At 43.8% G+C, this 23,025-nt stretch overlaps 1 protein-coding gene across 1 annotated transcript in view; it reads right to left on the minus strand.

Moving 5' to 3' along the window:
- Nucleotides 1-501: 501 nt before the first annotated feature.
- Nucleotides 502-23,025, minus strand: part of SERINC5 (serine incorporator 5) — a 90,319-nt gene continuing 67,795 nt past the window's right edge. Inside the window, exons 6-12 of the mRNA XM_058569482.1 lie at nucleotides 22,779-22,990; nucleotides 20,550-20,645; nucleotides 18,003-18,129; nucleotides 11,037-11,103; nucleotides 8,026-8,065; nucleotides 7,228-7,372; nucleotides 502-5,281 (exon numbers count right to left, since the gene is read on the minus strand). Of these exons, the coding sequence (XP_058425465.1) occupies nucleotides 5,134-5,281; nucleotides 7,228-7,372; nucleotides 8,026-8,065; nucleotides 11,037-11,103; nucleotides 18,003-18,129; nucleotides 20,550-20,645; nucleotides 22,779-22,990 (835 nt within the window). The 3' untranslated portion in view covers nucleotides 502-5,133. The remainder of the gene's footprint in view (nucleotides 5,282-7,227; nucleotides 7,373-8,025; nucleotides 8,066-11,036; nucleotides 11,104-18,002; nucleotides 18,130-20,549; nucleotides 20,646-22,778; nucleotides 22,991-23,025) is intronic.

Raw genomic sequence — 23,025 nt, forward strand, 5'->3', positions numbered from 1 at the left:
ACAATTTTACTAAAGAAATTAAAGACGATCTATATAAATGAAAGATATAATCATAGGTCAGAAGACTCAGTGTTGCTATGACATCAATTCTTCCCAAATTCATCTAAACAATCAATGCCATCCCCATCAAGGGAATTGACAAGTTAATTCTAAACTTTAAAGGGAAATGCAAAAGACCTAGAATAGCCAAATCTTGAAAAAGAAGGACCAGGTTGGAAGACTAACACAACCTTCTTTCAACGTCTATCCTAACTGTCATATTTCAGATAGTGGGTCACTAGCATAAGCACAGGAAAAAGGAGGCAGGTCACAGGGATATTCAGCAGCGAATAAGGCAAAAAGCTTGGGTTTTCAGGTTTGTATTTTCATTCTCAAGAATCAGAACAGACTCTATGAGTCTGACTTAAGAGAAAGCTGATTGACATTTGAAGGCAACATCTTTGGAAAACTACCTGGAGGACTTCAATTAAATGTATGCAACAGAAGGGAGAAAAAACAACGTGATTTTCAATTTTTTAATTTTATTAAAGTACAGAGTTAACAAGTTTTGAGTTTTCTACATAGGAAAAGACTGGTCAACTTCAGACATTTCATAGAAAAATGAGCATTCAAAAAACAAACATAAATCCATAGTTGCCTTTGTGACTAAAGGGAAAAAAATAACTATTTTAAAAGTTACCAAAATTCTAACCATATCCGAGACCATTATAAATTTCAAACAGTAGATTTACCACACATATTACATTTCCAAATTCTAATAGCAAGACATAACCACATAATTTGGCTACAGCTAATTGTTTCAGAAAAGTTAAAAAAATTAACAAAGTATGCTATAAAACTTTTGTAGAGTTTTTTTTTGCAAAGTAAAAAAACCTTAAATCTTCAATAAAGGAAAGCAAAAAAATCCTCTTAAATTTCTTATAAATAGCTCTCAAGACATATATTACGCATCTGCTGCAAGCTCTCTTTACCTGAGAGAATTTCCCAGGATCCTTTACCCCAAAGGATTACCTTAAAGAATTCTTCCATTATGTTACTCACATAAATATAATTAAATTTTATAGAAGTGGATTTGGACGTATGTATTCTTAATCCGCCCTTCCCCAATTAAGTTTTTTCTGAAAGGATTTTGCTTTAAAAAAAAAAACAAACCTCTTTGGTAAAAGCCAAATATTTTCCCCTTTCAAAATGAATGCCTCTGCAAATGATTTTCTAAGGGGAAAAAAGAGAAAGAAAGATCTTTAGAATGGCTAGTGTTAGTTCTAAAGACCTGTGTAAACAGCTCTCCGGTCCTGTGAAGTAGTTCCAACATTAGAGCCCATCTCTGCCTGAAATGCAACACTAGATTAAAATGTCTGAGGCTTTACAAATATATTAAAGATGGCAGGAAACACAGCGGCCTTAACAACAAAGTCATAGGGAGTTAGTTCTATTAGCAAATTACAGAGATATCCTAGGGAGTTCAAAGAGCCAAGCGGCTACTGCACCGTCCCTGGTTAAGGAGGGCCCAGTGTTCTTTCTGCACATGCAGGGCCTCAGCTCAAGGTCAGAACCTCCTTAGCCGTAGGGTGAGCCCTCTTTCATTTCCCAGAGGGGTAGGACACGAATGGACACCAAAATCAGATGCTATTTAGAAAGGTAGGAAAGGGAGAAAAAAGCCCAGACAGCTTAAATACAGACTCTGGGATTCCCTTTGCAGGATGACTTGAAGCACCAACGGTGGGAAACTGGCCAACATTAAATGAGTACATACTCCTAAAAAGTCAGAGGTGGGCTGGCCTAGTGGTGTAGCGGTTAGGTTCACGTGCTCTGCTTCAGCGGGTTCACAGGTTTGGATCCTGGGCGTGGACCTACACACTGCTCATCAAGCCATGCTGTGGCAGCGTCCCATATACAAAAAATAGAGGAAGATTGGCACAGATGTTAGCTCAGGGACAATCTTCCTCAAGCAAAAAGAGGAGGATTGGCAACAGATGTTAGCTCAGGGCCCATCTTCCTCACCAAAAAAAAAAGGCAGAGGTGACAATGCCAGGGGTGATTAGTACTACACAGAGGACATCCAGAATGAAGAATCCTCTGAGGACTAGAAATAAACAGTGTGCTGTGGGAGCCCCCCAATGGTCATTCCCGATGGGCACCAGAACCCCAAAGCCCCATCACCCCACAGACATACAGTCCAGCTACTCTACAAAGGAGCTCCAAATTCTTCTGGCAAACAACTCCTTCAAGCCATTTCCCAAAAAACTATGAGGACAAAAGCAAAATCAACTAACCAGCATTACAAAAACTCAACCCAGTAAGGATAAAGGAGGGTTTCCGAAGGCTTTGATAGAAAAGTCTCTAGTCAGGTGCCACGTCTAGGTACACAGCAACACTCTCTTCCCCCACTTGAGAGTTTTCACTCAGGAAAACGAGAGGGGAAAAAATTCCCACATCATATGAACAGCACAGAGGAAACATACACATACAGTTTTTTAAAAATCTTCTCGAGCTTTCATCATTAAGGGAGTCTGACCAGCAGCTTCAGGGAATGCACTTTTTAAATCATATACAAAAAGTTGTAGGAAGCAAAGGTCTATTATTTTAAAAAGGTATCAGCGAGTTTATCAAATGAACACCGTCATTATAGCAACTCAAAGCAATTGGCACAAATTTTCCAGTTTCTTAACCCACAATAGCACAAAAATGTAGGTTCTTTAAACCCATGAATGCTGACTCATCACCTGAGTATTGTTTATTACAATTAATAACATGAAAGTCAACTTATTTATATGCCCTCAGTCCTCAGAGTACATCCACATCTCTCTTGATCATTCAGATAAACTTGCTTAAACTTTCAGTTGAGAGTAAAAGTCAGAGTGACTGTAACTCTTCCTCCTGCATCAGACCAACCTTCAGAAAGGAACTTCAGGCCACAAACCGAGCCGTATGCAGCTGGAAAGCGTGGGTTGGCTGGGCAGGCTAAGGAAGGAAGCTCCGAGGGCCCTGCCAATGGCAATGTCCTTTCCTCTGTGTTTCCCTGAGCTTTTCTGCAGGGGAAGGGGCCCAAGAAAGGCCAGCCAAGGGATACATGGCCTTGTCAGCCTGACTGTGACCTGCTGTAAGGGCCAGTTCTAAAGGCACACGGCTGGCCAGACCCAGCGAGACCCTAGCAGGAAGAAAACGTAACGAAACGAGTTACTGATACCACCCCAGCTCTTGATCTGCCTCTCCTCGTGGCCTTTCCTAAAGCCAGTCTCAGGTTCCCCAGAGCCATGTGGCACTGCACCAGCCACTGCTACCCACACAACCCCTCCCTTCCACCCGACGCATCCCACAGCACTCCCACTTCCACTGGCCACACAGGGAGGCTACTCATTCGTGACTCCAGACGACCTTCAACCCGCAGAGCTCAAAGAGCTCCTGGCCTATAAAAAAAGAAACTTGATCAAGTTTACAAAACAAGGCTCTCTCACACATACACATAAAGAGTACCTTTTAAAACTGAATCACAAACATTGTAAATAAGGCAATTCCTAGAGGAATTCATCTGTTGTATTTGTTTCCCCCCTTGTTTTCTTGGGAGGAGGGCAAAGGAGTAGAAATGAAGAATTTGACCAATTTCCCAGGCCAGCATTTTGGCACACTGGAGCCCAGCTTAGGTGGGACTCGTTTCTGCCAACGCGTACAGTGGGGCACAGACAGAAAGCACAGGCCGAGTCCTCTCATTCTCAGACCCTCTCTGCCAGGAAGCTCGAGAGGATTCTTTCCATCCTGAATGAAATAATACCAGGAGCGTCCCCACCATGACTCCACTGGGGTCGCTAATGGACTTTCCACTGAGTAAAAACTCTTCCCTGACGGAGAACACCAACACTGAAAATGGACATATTGGGCAGCTGCTTAAAGTCAAATCTCATGAGTATTACTTCACAAGTATGTATTCTAGAAATTTCTGTGGATGTTGTTTATGGCTTAATTAAATGCCCCTACCACTCACCTTTTCTTCTAAGTATATGTGGTCACTTCCCAACTTGTACGATAGGCCTTACCTGGTCAGCCCTGTCTGAGGTGCTGCCTGGGATCTTCACTTCAGAAAACCTACTCCCCAAAACCCACAATGGACGTGAACGGTGTGGTCGCATTAAAGATCTAGAAAACAAAAGCGCTTTTGCTTTTAGGCCTCAAGGTGGAGGAGAAACCAGGGGGCTGACCTCAACAACTGGAAAAGGGGTGCAGCAGGCTTCAGCCAAGAAGCAGCTTTTCAGGTAAGGTCCTAAAGTATTATTACTATTAACAGCACAAACGAGTAAGAACTATAGCCCTCCGCCGTTAAGGCAAAGAAAACAACATGAAGATTGTTCCCTAATCATGTGAATAACACCACAAGAGTCACACTTATTGCAGTAACTCAGATCAGGTAGTGATAGCACGGTGAGGGGCCACACGGGCGGTGACGGCAAATTGTGCTTCTTCACATTATAACAAAGATGCTGAACCCAGGAAGGATGCGGGACCTCTGGGAAGGGCAAGGGCAGAGAGCGAAGTCTGATTCCCAGCATCACAACTTCGAAGGGAAATGCTGGGGGCCAGGAGGAAACAGCACAAAGGTGGAGTTCAAAGCAGGTGTTTCCTCTTGTTCCCTATAAATACCAGGGAGCCGTGGGCAGGGGGCTGCAGGCCGAGGGGTGGGAGCCCCTGCATTCTGGCAGAGGCTGAAGGCTCACGATTTTGGCATATTTTTCTATTCCAAGAATAAGAAGGATGGCCACACAAAGTAAGTTTTTAATCCCTGTGCTAAGATGTTGTGCCCCAAACTCTGTTTTGGTAAAAACAGGAAGAAGGAAAAGACTAAGCTAATTACCATCTCGGTTTTTAGGTATAAAACACATACAAAATATATTATCACCCATAATCACTTTGGTTGAAAATTTCAATTTTGGGGGGACAAACTGATAGTTTCTCTTCAAATTTCAGAATTAAAAAGCTGATTAGGAGATTTTTTTCTGAAAACTTTTTCAGACCCATTCAAGCCAGCCAGGGGATGCCAGCTTGCCCAAAGCGCCAGTCACTGCTCAGACCCCTGGGACACCTGTTCAAAGGACGTCACTTCCAGTCTGCAGGCCTGCTGAACCAAGGGGGCTGCTCAGATCCTCACACGGAGAACTGCCGAGAGGGACAGCAGAGGGGAGCGGCCAGCGTCCACAGGTATAACAGCACACACATCCAGCAGGAGGCCATCTTGACCCAGAAGATGGACCAGCTCCTGCTGAAGAAGGTTTCGATGTTGGCACTTTCATAGCTGTGGAAACAAGAGACCCGGCTACGGTCAGAGCAGGAAGAGAACAGGTGGGGAGAGGGTCTCTTCCGCCAAGTGTCTCCCTGCTTCTGCCCCCTCCAGCCTTTCTTTCTTTTTTTCGTAACAACTCAATTCAGATATAATTCACATCCATTTAAAGTGTACAATTCAACTTATTCAATTCGATTTATTATGTTCGTAGACTTGTGTAACCACCACTACAATCAATTTTACAACATTCTCACCACCCCAGAAAGAAATCCTGCACCCTTTAGCTGCCCTCCCACTTCCAGCACATGTTGTTTACCCATTCGTCAGTTGGTGGACATTTGGGTTGATCCCACTTTTTGGCGATTATGAACAATGCTGCTATGAACGTCTGTGTATAAGTTCTTGTGTGGACAAACGTTGCTGTTTTTCTCATGGGTGTATACGTAGGAGTGGAATTGCCAGATCATACCAAAACTCTATGTTTAACATTTTGAGGAATGCCCAACTGTTTTCTAAAGTGGCTGCACCATTTTACAATCCCACCAGGAGTGTAAGAGTTCCAACCTCTCTATATCCTCAATAACATTTGTACTTCCCTCTATTCTTCCTCAAGCTTCCCAAGGCGAAAGTCTCCAGGAATTCTCAAAGTATCACTGGGAAACATTAGAAACTCTGCCCCGGCATTCTCCCTCAGGAGGATGTTTGGGAAGAATTTCTTCAATGAAACCTTCCTGATCACTCTGTTTGAAACTGTTTTGCTCGCCACCCCCACCCCACTGGTCACTCCTTATTCCTCTTCCTCATTTTATTTTTCTCCCCATACTCATCACGGTCTGACATACTGGATTTGATTTGATTCTCCCCCATTACAATATAAGCCCTGCCACCCAGAACAGTGTGCACATAGGAGCCACTCAATATTTGTTGAATGAATGAATAAAAGAGCACAAGGAGCCTGAATGTCTCTCCTAAGTTATAAAAAATTATGATCCAACAGAAACTCTGGATCAGTCAAAAAATTATCCAAAAAGAAACAAATAGAATCTCTATGTAGTGGCAGGGAAGTCAGGTACAACATGTATCACCAAGTTAAAAGATCTCTCAAGAAGGAAAATATGTGTAATCGCATTTATGTCAAAAAAAAATTACATAGGCTTGTAAATGCACAGAAAATGAAAGGACGCACACCATGCTGTTAGCAGTGGTTACTGGGCGAGGGTGGTCTCTGTTACTTTTCAGACTTCCACATTAGTCAGTTTTTAAAAAAAAAGATGTTTCATACTTTTGTAATCAAAGTGTAAAAAAAGGAAAAAAAAGACTGACAAAATACAAAGTAGAAAGACGGGTATTTTCTCTTTCTTAAAAGCAGATGATTGCTTAAGAATTCCCAGTTTTTCCTCCATCACTATTACTATGTTCTTCAAGGCTGCTCTTACGGAGTTAACCTTCCATTTTCTTAAAGGTGCAGTAAGCACTGCCAACTCCCAGGGTTAAAAACGTGCTGACAGACTTTAAGAACTCAGAACTGTTTCTGTAAAGGTTGTGAAGACAGCAGGACTTGGAGAGGAGTTCAGTGGACTCCAGATTTGAGCTGTGTCTCAGCACTTTAAAGAACAGGACTTGGGGCCGGCCCGGTGGCACAAGCAGTTAAGTGCACACGCTGCGGTGGCCCGAACTGGGGTTCGCCAGTTCGGATCCCAGGCGCGCACCAACGCACCGCTTGTCAAGCCATGCTGTGGCGGCGTCCCATATAAAGCAGAGGAAGATTGGCATGGACGTTAGCCCGGGGCCAGTCTTCCTCGGCAAAAAAAAAAAAAAAAAAAGAGGAGGACTGGCAGATGTCAGCTGAGGGCCGATCTTCCTCACAAAATAAATAAAGAAAGAAAGAAAGAACAGGACTTGACTTGAATTTTTAAAAGACTGCCCCGTTGAAACGTCTAAGACAACAGGCCACTCACTTGAACCAGTTGGTGACGGTCATCATCACATAGAGGGAAGCCAAGAAGAACACGAAATGGAAATAGGAATAGCTGTAGACGGTGCCCTTCTTCTCATCATAAATGACCCGCGGTCCCTCTTTCACATTCTGCTGCTCTTCAGTGTCTGGGAACCACAAAGCCAGCGCAAACTCAGTGAATGAACACGCGCACACGTGCTGTTTTAGCAAAGCCACACTCACTAATTTCCACCCCAAGGGCTGCTGAGTGGAAAAGATGTCAAAAGCCATTTGTACCCTCAGGTGATTTTCATCTATGTCCTAAGTCAAAACCTCCACCCACCCCAGAACCTTCCTTAACAGGATGAGTCACCTAACATCACATTTATTTTAACAGAGCAGAAGAGAAACTTAAAAACAAAGCTTATTTTAAGCTCAGAAGAAAGTGAGAGAGAGACCCAAGCCCCCAGGATCCTCTAATCCAAGAAGAAAGTTCAAGGAAATAAATGGTCCAACAGTGAGGTGTCAGGGCCTCTTGGTATTTTCCAAATTGTTCCTTTAAAAAATGTACTTCCTGCTTCTCTAAACCTCACTGGATAATTTAACAAATATGAGCCAAAATGCAGAGTGATTTTCGCCTGCCAGAACCAAAACAAATAAAATGCAGCAACCCTTTGGGAAGAATGTGAAAAGTATACAAACAGTAAACCAGCTTTGGAATAAAAATTGCCCCTTACCATTTCAGTTACTTGTGCCCACAGACTAGAGATACAAGGCTGCAGGCCCACAGGGACGCACAGAAGGAAAGCTCCCCACTTACCCTCTCCACTGGGGCCGAAGCAAAAACAACACCGAGCTACCTGCGAAAGCAAAACCAACAGTCAGGTGGCCTGCTGTCTGTTCTTCGCTCTCCACATCAGGAAAGCACTGCAGGCCACCCACGTGCCACGCCTTCCCCTGCCTGAACTACTTTCCAGGCCCTGAACTGCCCACATTACCCTTTCAGAAAGTTCTAAGCATCTGTTCTTCCCAGATGCTCAGGTGCTGGTGACAGGAAATACAGTGGACATGGAGGTGAGCCACCTGCAGCCCCTTTAAAGGCGCGCACTGAGAGCTCGCTCAGCTACTGTGAGCGCTGGGAGCAGATGGAGACCCACTGCTCCAGGCTCTGCCCCAGCTGCAGAGTTGCCTTGCCCTAGAGCAAACCCTTCCTGGGCATCCCACACTGAGTGCTCCTGGCAGGGGTGTAAAGGCCCAGCCACTGATCCCTGGGCACAGCCCTGATGGGTCCTATCTGCTCTGGAGCCCCCACGGGGTCGGCAGAGGTTTTGTCCAGCCTGCAGCACCCTTCAATTTCACCCTCTACCCAACGCTACCTCTTCCCCTTCCTTCCTTCCCCATGTGTTGATCCCTAATAAATATCCTGCACGTCCTGCACTCCATCTTGGCAGCTGCTTCTGGAGAACTCAACCCGAAACGCAGGGTGAGCGAGACAAGATGCTCTCTTGTCTCCTGCTGCTCTGCTCTACTCCCTATTCCATTCAATCCCCTTCTACCTCGGAGGCTGGGGCTATTATCCTGTTTACAGTTGAGGAAACTGAGGCCAGGCAGGTTAAACAACTGGCCTGATATCACAAAACTAGCTTAGTGGCAGGGCTGAGACAGAATGCAGGATGGGAACTCTGAGATCCACAAGAGGCAGTAGGCAGCATGCAGCATCCAGGAGATGGCGGACCCGACAGAGCCAGAGGCAGTAAAGCTAAGGAGTCTGGGAGCAGGAGGCCTAGCCTCATCTCCTATGAAAATCAGGCTGCCGAACTGCTGCCTCGATGGAGGCAGGGGGCCGGGGCCGGGGCCGGGGCTGGATGGGATGCTGTCCTTTGAAGAGTCTTTGGTACGTTTCAAATTTCGTACCATGTTTCTGACCTACCCAAAACAATCAAGTTAGTTAAAAATATATCAGGTTATGGAAAATTACTGCATGATTCCAGAAGGGCTCTGGTAAACAGAATAAGGAACATTACATGTATCAAGACAGTCTGGGAAGTTCTGGGTCCTCAGCACTTTCTGGCTGATGATATTTTTACTGCAGAGAGCCAGAGACAAGGACGTGGGAGCTTGAGCCTTCGCCCCATTTATACACCTCAAGGCCAAGGCCTGGTTTCCCTCCTGCATCCAGGAAACTTGTAATAGAGGGATTGGCCCTGGCGGAATCTTGGATCAAGGACACAGCCTAAGATTCGCTAATCCATTCATTGGGCCCAAGACACGGTGTGCTGGGGTCCTCGTTCTTTTGAAGCGCATGCAACCACAAGAAACCACTAACTTTCTCTCAAAGGTATATCTTGTGAAACATCATGTGAGGACAGCAAACCCACTTCCACGCTGCCTGCTCTCCAGTTCCAAAGGAAACACTGGGACGTTTTTCCTTGGAATGAGAAGAAAAACATCCTCTCTGAAATCTAACTGAAAGACTGTTCTTTGAGCTTTAACTCTGTACACAATGGGGATACTGAAACCATAACAGTGCAGCCTCAGCAGGTGGCCACCCAGTCAGTGGTGAGAACAAAAGCCTGCCTTCTAGAGACCATTCTCTTCTGCAGAATAGGCAGGAACCTATTCAAACTCAGCACAGTGCTCTCCTTTTTTAAGTGACAGAAAGAGCTGGTGAATGATGCTGGCAGATTGACAGCCCTTCATAATGGTTCACTATCTCTAGGTCAGGTGCAGGAAAGCCCATCCCCAGAGACCCAGCTGCAGAGAAAAGTGCCCATCTCTGCACAGACAGCAGGGCTCTTGCACCCAGGGAAAGCGATTAGAGTGCAGCCCGGGCCGGATGCCAGGCCGGGTTAGCAGCAGGGCCAGGAGACGGCAGCTGAGCTCCTGGGCAGCAGTGGTGAGGAACACAGACTCTGGAGCCAGGGTGCACGGTTTACATGCTGACGAATCAAGCGTAAATGACTTAACGTTTCTATTTTTCCCTTCTGTAAAATGGAGATAAGACCCTCATTGGGTTTGTATGAGGATTCAACGAAATCACACACATAGCGCTCAGACCAGTGCATGGCACACAGCAAGTGCTCTATGTCTTAGGCCTCAGTGAAACCTCCCATTCTTTCCATTCTTGGGGTCAAGACTGGGTCTTTTCCTGCCTGCCTCCATCTGATTGGACCTTTTTGGATGGACGTTTGGGGGGTGTTCCATTTAGGACCCCAGAAAAACACTTTTACACAAGTAAGAAAATAACAGACATCTGCGGACCACCCTGATTCTTGGGACCTGCGTTGTTCACAATCCTGTTCCCAATGAAAGGCCCAGGGGGTGGAACTGATGCAGTTAAACAAGCTAATGTATAGGCGATGCTCAGGAGTGTGGCACAGAGCAAATGCTTGTTCCTTTCCTCCCTCATCTTTCTCTCCTCCTCCAAAACAGCTAGTATATAACCTCGTGGTCGTGCTATGTATGGAGGGCACAGACAGGTATAAAACAAAGGAATGGACTAGAAGTTTAAAACACCACACATATTCCATTATGACAAAGGAAAAGAGAAGAGAGAAGCATGATAAAGCTAACCAGGCCTCTGGTAGGAGATGGGCAACAGGACGCCACATAAGAAGAGGCCAATTTTATTGGAGAAAAATCAAGGTTCATTTTAATCCCATTGTATACACAGGACATTTCTTTTTTTGTACAAAAATTGTATTCTTCTTCCCCAAGGAGAAAAATGGGATCATAAAATGCAGATCAATGAAAATGCAAATAAACATAAAAAGGCTTCCTGAAAAATGGGTCTTCTGAGATGAACAGGACAAGAAAAAGAAATGAACTTACTTCCAGTTCAGGAGCTGCATACCGCCCCTGCAGAGCATCAGAACTTGATCTTGTTGTCGATGTCAAACTAAGAAACAAACAAAAAGGAGAGAGCATATAACGTGTCATATCACATTGCAGAAAGGGCAGAGCTGCCCGGCCAATGCTCCAGGGAGAGGCTCGCTGTAACCTACAGTTCAGGCTGCTCAAATAGAAGTATAGTCATGTGCCACATAATGTTTCAGTCAACGATGGACCGCACATACAATAGGATCCCATAAGATTAGTACCACAGAGCCTAGGTGTGTAGCAGGCTATACCATGTAGGTTTGTCTAAGTACACTCTATGATTGCACAATGACAAAATCGCCTAACGATGCATCTTTCAGAACATGTCCCCGTCATTAAGCAACATATGACTGTAGTCTGTTTTAACATTCCACTTTATTTCAAAAACGGCAGACCGATTCTACAGTTGATGTCTTTTTATACGGACTACATTAGATCATTTTATGCCACGAGAAATTTCTAGGTAAGAAATAAGATGTCTCTTGGTCCTGTGATCTTGATTTTCACTATTGGTTTTTGCTTCTTCTCCCTCAAATGCCAAAATAATTTTCCGATTTCGCTTTTATCTTTCCCCTCCCTTTGACTAGTCTCACAAAAGAAATGAAAGAACCCAGAGACGGCAATAAAAAGCAAAGGCCTGAAAAGCAGAGGTCACAGTTATTTACTGTGATAATCAGCCTATGGCAGAACAAGGTTTTCTGTTGGGAAATTCAACACTGAGTAGGTAGGTGTCAGCATGATTAAAAAAAACTCTTCCGGGGCCGGCCCGGTGGCGCAAGCGGTTAAGTGCGCGCGCTCCACTGCGGCGGCCCAGGATTCGCCGGTTCGGATCCCGGGCGCGCACCAACGCACTGCTTGGCAAGCCATGCTGTGGCAGTGTCCCATATAAAGCGGAGGAAGATGGGCACAGATGTTAGGCCAGGGCCAGTCTTCCTCAGCAAAAAGAGGAGGATTGGCAGATGTTAGCACAGGGCTGATCAAAACACAAACACAAAAACAAAAACAAAAACAAAAAAAACTCTTCCCACCACGTTCCCCATACCTACAAAGGCAAAATGCTATAAAATTTGGCTTACGGGAGTAAAAAAGGTATTTATTTTTCCTGGAAAAAAAAGTAGGGGGGAACATTTTAAGCAAATAGAAATATATACAATACTTGGAGTTCCAGCTAAATGTATAGGTTCATTTAGGAAATATTTGCTGAAGGCCTGCCATGCGTCAGACCCTGTTCTAAGCACTGGGGACTCAGTGAAAAAGACCAACGACGCAGAGGCGGGTGTTGTTGGCTAGTGGAGAGGCAGGAATTAACAGACTCATTTCAACCAAATAACCCACGTGAGGCAACACTGCCTTCTCCACTCCTTCTCCTCCTCTTTTCCAAGGAGAGAAGAGATCAGTGAGATGCAAATAAACAATAAAAATCCTTCCTCACCAAAAGGTCCTCTGGGATCCAAGCGCATTGTTTCTTTTGTGCTCCACTCAAGCCCAATAAGCATCACTTTCATTTCTGCTGTGAACAGACGGATGCTAATCAAGGCCCACTCCACCCCCACTTCCCGACTTTGTGCCCGGTCAGAGGAATGACAGAGACGTTTCCCAAGGGCTGTGCACCCAAGGAAGACATACGCCTTGCTCCTGCATTTATGAGTGTGCTATATTTTGTGCATGTGAATTATGATTTAATACAGTATATAGTTTCCATGGGGGTGGGGATGTAACTTTCAATTTTAGGAAGAGATTAATATCTGGAATTTTCATCTGAAAGATGATATTCCTTCTTTAAAGAGCTAGAATAAATATTCCATTTTACAAGGTCTTTGGAATAAAATGGTTTCAGAAAAACAAACTTGATTCTGGTACCTTTGCCACTTCACTTCCACCATCAGAGAGCACTGAACGGGGAAGTATTCCTTCTTACTTCTAAAAATACCTATATTCAGTTCATCGTTAGTGACACGTGACTTCTACGAGTATAGATATCACTGAAAAACAAGGTCTTTATTCAGTCATGGCCTTTCCCCGCAAAACACTCTTCGTCGAATTATCAAGAAAACATTGTTTTTACAAGCTCTTAAAAGGCATCACAAATTCTTAGTGTCTGCATTCTGGCTATAACTGACCCATCTGTTTGGTCAGTGCAAGACAAGTTGCTATGAAACAATTCCCGGATTATCCCTACCCTCTTCTCTTCCACGGCTAAGGTATGAATGACTTTAACCTAGTCCTTCCTGTGCAGGGTGGAAGGAGACTAACAGCATTTGGTTGAGACAACGTTTTACCGTACAGAGAATGTCAAGTGCACCGAGCGTGTTGACTCTCTCTCACCCCCACTCACAAAAAGCCAGTGGTGCCTTGCAGTCTGTGACAACCAACCTGGGAACCACTGCCGCGCCCAAGACCTCTTCCATATTGACAGAGAGATTCGAAATGCGGGTACCCCTCTGTATCTGCTTCAGCTGCTTTAGAACTGGCCAAACTCCCCTAGATGACAGAAAATCTCTAAAAACCACGTCCAGACTTTCTGGTTGGAGACCACAGATTCTATTCTGCCTCCCTGACAAAGTTACAGGGCAGGCCCTTGAGAGATCTCATGACTATTCCTAGCCTTTGTGTGATGAAGTTCAATTATGTTTCCCGTACCGTGTAATTGGTGACTCAGAGCTCCCAAAGGAGACCAGAGTCCTATATGAGCTGGAGGCGCACCTCAACATGCCTCCTGACACAGAGCCATGGACATTTCTAGCTGGTAGTTTAGGGAGTGGCACGAATCCCAAAATAAAGATACAGTGCCCCCCTCCCTTTTTTCCTAAATAAGAGTAGCAGATCCAGAACACACCAAAAGAATAGATACTCCTCCTTGATTTGCCAACTTTTCTCAGTTTAAGCCAATCTTCTCTCCAATGCCATTGTACCAACCTTGTATCTATTTCACATGGTCTGCCATATTGCTGTGAACGTCCCATTTTGAACTAGTAAGTTGTTTGACATTTTATAAAGATTCTTAGTTTTTCTAATCTTGTATTCAAATTCCTAGACAGCTTAAATAATGTTTTTTCTCTTATGCATAGCTAAAACTGAAGTAGCCAGGGACTGTCTTCTAGCACAAATGCCTCCTAATAATATAATTATGCGAGTCATCCGGCTTACCCTTCTACCTCAGTGAAGAACCTACCTTACTCCAAACCAGCCCAGGAAAAAGAAAATGACCAGTCTCTCCAAACACTCCAGCAAAGGAGACTTGAGGAAGGTTTCCTGAAATTGGGGGTGGAGAGCTACAGGATCGGCTCCATGCCTCAGTTTCCTTTTATGTACAATGAGGGGATTGAACTTGATTGACCCCAGGATCCTGTCCAACCTGGCAGCTTGAACTTGAAGCCAACAGAATAATAATTTCAATCAAAATCCAGAGACCAAGGAGGGAATTAGGAATAGTTGGAGGAAGCTGGGGCCTGTCACAGCAAGGATCCAGGGCTAAGGGGCGTGGGGGCCTCGGCCTACAGAAGGAGCCATTGGGGAACTCGTGCATGGGTCCAAGTCATGATGCTTCTTCACAGCAGTAATGCCTGGGTACAGTAGAAGGGGCTTCTGGAGCAAGGGCAGCCTCAGTCAAAAAGCCAGGGAGTGGGTTTTGGCTGACCCCTTCTTCCATGCTGAGACAGCGAAGAATAAGATATAATCACAGTGAGTGTGCCAGAAGTAGGACTGGGGACAGAAAACCAGAACCTGAGGATGGAGGTCCTCATGACAGCCCCCTAAAGAAGTGTGTGTGTGTGTTGTTGGGCGGGATGTTTAGAGGGGACTCCAGAGGGGTGAGAAGATAATGCAGTGAGCCTTCTATGACCTTACAGAAAAGTCAGCCCCAGGCCATCTTGGACTTCATTGAAAATGGGAGATTGCTTCTCCCTTTAATGTACACACTATCCAGTCTTGTGGCGTCCTATAATTTCTATCAAGAATTCTAGATATTCCTGCAATTGTGTTCAAGTGACAGTGTCCAGCTAGCCTCTTTTTGTAACGTCTTCCCCCCTTTCATTCCTCTGAGTCTGGGAGGAAGAGGTAAACCCTAGGAGTCAGGATGTGAAAGCCTCCTAACCGGGCGCCTCCCACCCCAGCAGCATTCCCTTTTTTCAAGGCCCTACAGGCCTGAACTCACTTCCTTGTGAGCTCCAAGATGCCTGGTTATAGAGTTCAGCGAGCTGGCTCCTCCTGGAGCTACAATGGATGATCCCAGCAAACACTAACCCCCAGATCCCAGCGCGGCCTTCACTGACCCCTGGGAGGAACCAGCTGCCGTCGCAGGGACTGTGCTCAGGCCACGTGTTGCACGAACAGCCCAGAGCTGCCTGGTTTCTCCTCCTCTCCACTTGGTGCGGCTGCTGTCCCAGGGCACTAACGGTTTTACAGTTTAATGACCAGCATTCAATAACGTTTGCTATTGGCATTTAGAGGTTTTAAGTAGCATCCGTCAGCTTTGAAAATTATCATCTTTTGGGAACATCAGACTAGACCATACCAACCTCCACTAGGGTGCCTCTGAATTCCAGAAGAGGCAATGTTTTATTTATCATCTTTCACTCAAGGGTGGCAGCAAAAATCGGACAGGGTGAAAATTCTGTGATGCAAAATAACGCCATTTGTGGCAATTCTATCAGCCTGCTAAGTAGAATTTTTGCCCCTTTCCATCAATGGGTTTATAGCAAATCTAAGCCTTGTTTTATCTGAGGGGCAAACATTTTTTTCATGTGCTATTAGGCATCTAGCAACCCACAAAAACATATGATTTTATTCTGTCAAGTTATCTTTATAGCTTTTTTCTTTTTTTGTGAGGAAGATTAGCCCTGAGCTAACATCTGTGCTAATCCTCCTCTTTTTGCTGAGGAAGACCGGCTCTGAGCTAACATCTATTGCCAATCCTCCTCCTTTTTTTTCCCCAAAGCCCCAGTGGATAGTTGTATGTCACAGTTGCACACCCTTCTAGTTGCTGTATGTGGGACGCGGCCTCAGCATGGCCGGAGAAGTGGTGCGTCAGTGCGCACCTGGGATCGGAACCCGGGCCACCAGTAGTGGAGCGCACGCGCTTAACCGCTAAGCCACGGGGCCGGCCCCTATAGCTTTTTTCTGATAATACAAAAACAAACAAGAAATGCTAGCTCACTGTAAAAATAATTTTTTAACAAAAAAACGATACAAGAGAAAAAAATAAGTTATCCCTAACACCACCATTATTTTAAGTGTGGTTTATCTCCTTCCAGGATTTTTTGTATCTATGTAAACATAATTTATTTTAAAAATAGAATATTCTATATTTACACTTTATTTTTTTTGTGAGGAGATCAGCCCTGTGCTATCATCTGCCAATCCTCCTCTTTTAGCTGAGGAAGACTGGCCCTGGGCTAACATCCGTGCCCATCTTCCTCCACTTTATATGGGACGCCGCCACAGCATGGCTTGCCAAGCAGTGCGTCGGTGCGTGCCCGGGATCCGAACCAGCGAACCCCGGGCTGCCGCAGCAGAGCACGCACACTTAACCGCTTGCGCCACTGGGCCAGCCCCTACATTTACACTTTAGTAACCCACTTTCTCCTCACTTGATTTACCAATATTTTTTATCTATCAATACAAAAAAAAAAACGGAGTGACCAATAAAATTAGCCATGTTGCTGCCATTTCTCCCCAAAGCCCAACAATAACAGTCTCAGCAAGCAAACGCTTGCAAGAGGACCTAAGAATCAGGACTCAAAATTTGGGTGGCTTTATGGTAGTTTCCTGAAAACATTCATTGACTTGGGCCCAAACTCCATCTGCTGCTGAGTACACGGCAGATACTTACTGAACAATTACGGAGTTAATAAAAACGAAGGCCTGAAAGTGGGCATCACGTCCCTTCTGCTGCAACAAGGACACTGTCACTACGTCAGAGACAGACTGGGAATCAGTGCTACACAGCCTTCGTTGTAACCACCACCTGCAGCACAGCAAGCAGTCTACGGTGCGTGCACGACTCTGAACAAGTACTTGACACAACTCCGCTCTCCGGTCTCTAAGATGTCTGTGTCTATTGGTCCCCTCCTAGCATTAGGGGGTGTTAGAAGCCGTAAGAGAAAACGCCAACGTCTTCAGACAGACATTTTATTTATACAAGCTATCATCACCAGGATTGTTTAGTTTTAGCCAAAGGAAGATTATAACGCTCCTATGACAAGCTGACATCTTTATATGCTGAAATATAACACACAAAATATAAAACACAGAAGTAAAACCTAAATGGGAAAAGGTGACTGTCAAAGGCAAGTTCAATTACCAGTGAAATATGTACCCAGAATGAGAAGTTAATCATTTCTGTCCTTTTCTAGCCTTCTAGCAATCTGTGAAACATCTTAAAGGTGGCATCAACCCCACCATGAGCATCTGAAATGTCATACGTACTTTTGGAGCAGCTGCCTCCCCTCCTTAACAGCACTGTGGGGTTTTACATAAAAGAGAAGGGACGTTTCCTGTCTTTCTTGGACCAAGCACAAAATGACCCTGTGTGTAGTGCTTCGTACTCTTTCCATCAACAGCAGAACAAATGGTATTTCCCTTGGATTAGAAAGTTGCCAAAACATCCTGGCTCATACCATCTCTTCCTCACTTTGTGCTCCTCTGTCCTCCAATAATGCTTTAGCAAGTAACAATCAATTGTCTTTTAAAGGATGGCAACATACCATATTTATTTACCCCATATAAATACGAGTAAGGCAAATAAAGTCCAAACACCTAGATTTCATGGTGTAAGACTACCTTTTTACTTCGGGCTATTTTCCCTCTTCCTCAGATGGTATTTGTTTTGCTGCCTCATGGCTGCTGAAACTTATTTAAATTCTTCTCCTGTACTTTTAAAGTCTGCAAAGACAGCCTCAGGTAACTCCTAAGACTTACCATGAATATAAGATGCACGCAATTAAGAGAGTGGTACCCAGTCCAGTCACCAAGTTTTCGTCTCTGTACAGGTCCTGACCAAAGTCAGGCACACAGATCGTAACGTTCTTCCCATGTTCATCTAGAACTTGTAAAGAAAAGACAAAGTAATCATAGTCAAATTAGAAAAGCCTGTTGTAACTCACAGACGCATTCATTCTGGGAAAATTCAGGTAGCTTAGAATAGTGAAGACTTATCACTGGGAACTTCCACTCCACAGTCTGACTCGACTCAGACTAGACTGCTGCTATGTCAGAGTACCCCTCTCCCATCTCAGCACCCTCTCAGAACAAGACCCTCAGATTCCAGCTTAGTGCTAAAGGGTTCTTCAGTTCCAGGACCTTAAAGAGTCTTGCTCTTTTTCAGTACTGTTTAAACAATAATACAAAGTAAATTTAGATCCATTTGATGTGGCAACCTCTGAACAGACGTGGCGTGCAGATAATTGAGAGCCTGCTCCGTGTCTGTCCTCTCTGGAGGACTGTCGAGGCTACTCACCAATCAAACACGTACCAGCAGCGTAAGAGCCGTCTGGCCAACAGCCTCCACCCAGATGAGAAGTCGTTTTACCATCGGTAACAGGATGGTCATGACATCTTTCAGGCTGCACCCCGGGAACCTCCGAGGTGGTCTGGATTTTTTAAAACTTTGAGAGGCTACATCACAAAGATTTCTATAACATGACCAGGAGTGGTAGTTTACTTTTTATCTAACAGAGTCTTCAATTTTGAACCCACAAGCTGGGTCTGATTGCCAACTGTACCCAAAAATCAGGAACAGAAACATAAAATAACAGTCTAGAAACCATTTTACAAACATGCACAGCCTAAGTGTTTGAAGTTGGACTAAAATTATCACTGGTACTCACACTTGACACAGTAAACATAACTGTGTAGGCTGTGGTTTAGGGAATCTTTATTCTCAGGCCAATGAAAAATGCTTTTTAAAAAACTGACCAAAATATGGACTTTGTTATTTAAGTAGTACCACCCAAAATTAAAAATAGAAGTTTTTTCTGTTTTTAAGTGATAGCTGCCATTAAAAAAAAATTCTGTAACCAAAAACCCCATTAAATCAAAACCACAGATTAATAAACAGGCATAAAAGAAAGTCTTAGGGAGACAAGATTTAAATAAACTTACAGATCCAAGAAAGATTTAAAAAAAAAAAAAATTATATCCATGATAGACTATAATTAATATGACCAACAATTATATCACTCTGCACTATAAATGGCTATAAAGACAAGACCCATACACAGCACGTGTATATGCTAAAACTTTCAAAATTATCTTTGCATTTGCTTTCTAAATTTAAAAACTTCAATTTTCTATTTTAGAGAAAAGGGTACATTTATTTAACTTGATTTATACAAGATCAAATGTATGCAAACATGCACACATTTATATACACTTATGTGCATATATGTGTGTGTATACATTTATATATTACAAAAGTGATAAAGACAATGAAATAGGACGAGTTTGGAGGTCAAAATAAGATTTGGTCTTTTACTGGCAAGGCTCCAAGGCTCATCTAACAACATCTATAACATAATCGTATTTTCCAGCTCTCCAGGACTCAGGGCCACTGCTCTGCAATAATAAAAGCTAACCCTTGTACAGCGCCCACCACGTGCCAGGAACCGTACCTACATATACATATACACACATACTCACTGAATTCTTAAAAACCACCTTATAAAATAGGAATCTTACTTAATAATCTGGTAAAAATAATAATTAAAATTCTTATTTTAAAGGTGAGGTGTCTGGGCGGAGAAAGGTAAGTCACTTTGTACAGTTACGTAGGTGGCAGAACCAGGCTATAAACCCAGGCAGTCCAACCCCAAAGCCCATGCATGCTCTGTCGTCTCTAGAAATAAATGTCATTTAAGATGGTAATTCAAGGTCACACAGCCAGCAAAGGGTGCAGCTGGGCTCAAAGCCTGTCTCCTGCTTCCCACTCCTATGCTCTTTCCACTCTCTCTGTTACAGTCAGAGAAACGACCACCTGAAGAAAAGTAAATTAATAACCTGCTAAAAACCAAAACAGAATAAACAAAGCACAACACAAATGTTCCTTGAAAACACAGAGCAGGAAAATGTAGATCAGGCCTAAAAGCAATTTCAACAGCCCACGGCTGTCCATGTCTTTCCTCCACAGCAGGAAGGCTCAAAGGAAGGAATTTTCATTATCATATCCCACCTTAAGGATTTTATTTAATGAAAAAGTCTAGACCCTCTCTCTATTTTGATTTATTGCAAGCAAGGGGGCACAGCTCAGTGGGAGAGCACGTGCTTGGCATGCATGAGGCCCTGGGTTCAACTTCCGGCACCTCCAATCATTAATTACTCAGCCTTCAACGCCACCCCTGGAGAAACACAGGCTCAGCTTGATTTACTGCACCCCTGATTTTAAACAATAGCTCACAGAGACATATTTCTTCCTCCACAAATGAAAATATTCATACTGCAAGCACACGCTCCCTAACAAGGATGGCTTACCTACTTCTACAGGTTTGCTGGACAGAGCCGAGAAAGTGAGGTACGTGACATAGCAGCTTATGAGACCAGACTGCAGCAAGCCGGAGTTTGGCTGTCCTGGAAAACGACAAGAGACACGCTTTAAGTCAGTGTTTTAAATTTCAACAAGAAAGCATGTACCAAAAAAAAAAACAGGTCTCCCCATCCCCTAAATGATATTCCTCCAACTTGGACCCTCACCTTTAAAGGAAAGAAGGGTATATAATGTCTTTCTCAGATAACACTAAAAAGACTTGAGGGGGAGGGAGTTATACACTGACCCTCACTGCTATCGTAGGGACGCCGCATTCTGCCAAGTTCTCTACCAACACCTTATTTTGATAACAACTACAGCTGTACTTAAACATACTGCCTCGTCCCCCTGAGATTCATAACATTAGTTCTTAAATCACAAAATCTCAGAAGAAAATTTACTGTCATTACTTGTGAGATCACATAGCTTAGTGGGGTAAATGACAGATTTCACAGGGCATGGATTCCGATTCCACAAGGTCATCAGATACTTACAGTCCATGACAGTGGAAAATAGCCCTTATCTGTCAAGGGACAAAACCCTTTGGGAATATCAGAGTTGGTCCAGGCCCAAGAGGAAGGAGATGGGGCTCAGCATTCATCGGCAGAAGGCCTTTAATGTTACAATATTTAAATTAAACTAAGTGTCTGGATGGTTGAGAGTAACCAGGATGTGATAAAAGGGATTTAACATTTTTTGGTGAAATTTTCAACCAGCTGTTGACATGAAAGGATTTAGTTTTACCCAGTCTTTCCTCTGGTTAAATTTGTTGCTAGAATTAAAATTATTAAATTATAATGAACAATAAAGATATAGAAATGGACCCTTTTATAAAGTTGCTCTTTGGCATGGGAATAAGATTTACCTTAGCACCTAATGAATGGCATTAAACCAAATACTTCAAAATATTATAACTATTTCAAAAGGTAGGATTTAAGCCAAAGGATATTTTAATCTGAATACTAATAACATTTTAGGAAATTCTTAACTGACCAATTAAAGGGATTGGGATAATACTACTCTCAATTTCAATAATGGACTTGAAATTTTTAGTACAGAAAAACTTTTAAATTATTCAATACCAGCGGCCTTTTTAAATCACCATTTTAGGGCCAGCCCCAGTGGCCTAGTGGTTAAGTTCTGTACCCTCTGCTTTGGCAGCCTGGGTTTCAGTTCCCAGGGGCAGACCTACCACACCACACATCTGTCAGTGGCGATGTCATGGCAGTGGCTCACATACAAAGAGAGGCAGATTGGCAACAGATGTTAGCTCAGGGTGAATCTTCTTCAGCAAAAAAAATAAATGAATCAATAAATGAATAAATCACCACTTTAGAAAGGATTCAAGGGGCTATACATTTTTGGCCATATTTTCCTTTTCCTATCCAGAAACCTGAATGTCATGTGCATTTTCATCATCTATAGAGTTAGACACCTACAAAAGACCTACAGATACCTACATTTTACTGTAGAGTAAGAGAGCTACACTAGACAGGAAGGGACACTTCTCTCTATACCCAAAGACAGCAGACTGACTTCAGATATCAGTCGTTTATAGAAGACAATCTAGACCTATGCTTTCTAAAGCACTTTCAAATCCCATCATCATCTCTTCCTTTTGGCTTTGAAACACCCACGAGCAAGGTCAGGCTCACAGGTTTCTGTTGGCCTTGCTGAGGAAGGACTTGGGTCTGAGGAAGGTTAGCTCAGGGGGCCGGCTGCTGGCTGCGTCAGGATCGGATTTCCCGCTTCCTGACTCTTAGATCACACCATCCCTGATTTCTGCTCCACAGGCCTTGAGTGAAAGATGAACCCAGAAACAGCTCCTTCCGGAGCCTTCTCATTCAAGTTTTACACAGGGATTATAGAGAAGAACTTAATACACACTAAGAGCATTTTCCATTTAAAGGCTCCTTATGGTACATGATTTAATAATGGCAATATCTATCACCTTATTTATTGACTTCACTACGTTCAGATCTTTCTCAACATGAGGCATGGTTGACTGTCACATTCAGCCCAAGTGTGGGATATGAAGAGGAGACTGGAATCCCACCTTTCCTATTGCTGACCTATCCACGGCATGTTAAGGAATGACCATAATTTTTTTAAAAAATTGGATTAGCTCAAAGACATTTATAACATAAATAAGGAAGAACAGAAAAAACTGTGCTTACGATTTTGGACACAGGGCAAGATGGCTACCACTGAAATTAGCAGACACAGGCCTCCGTTTGCCCCCAGGAGAATTTTGTTTTCCATGCAGCCATCTTTCTGTGTATAAAACACTGCCATCAAAATCAAGCCTCCGGTGGCAATGGAGTACATGACGAGCGTCACCAGGGCCAGCGAGGCATACCACAGTTTGTTGCTGGCTGTGCCTGCAGTCCTGTTTCTCCAGGAAGTGGGTGGGAGGAAGGGGAG

The sequence above is a fragment of the Diceros bicornis genome, chromosome 1 (genome assembly GCF_020826845.1).
Source record: "Diceros bicornis minor isolate mBicDic1 chromosome 1, mDicBic1.mat.cur, whole genome shotgun sequence".
NCBI lineage: Eukaryota > Metazoa > Chordata > Mammalia > Perissodactyla > Rhinocerotidae > Diceros > Diceros bicornis.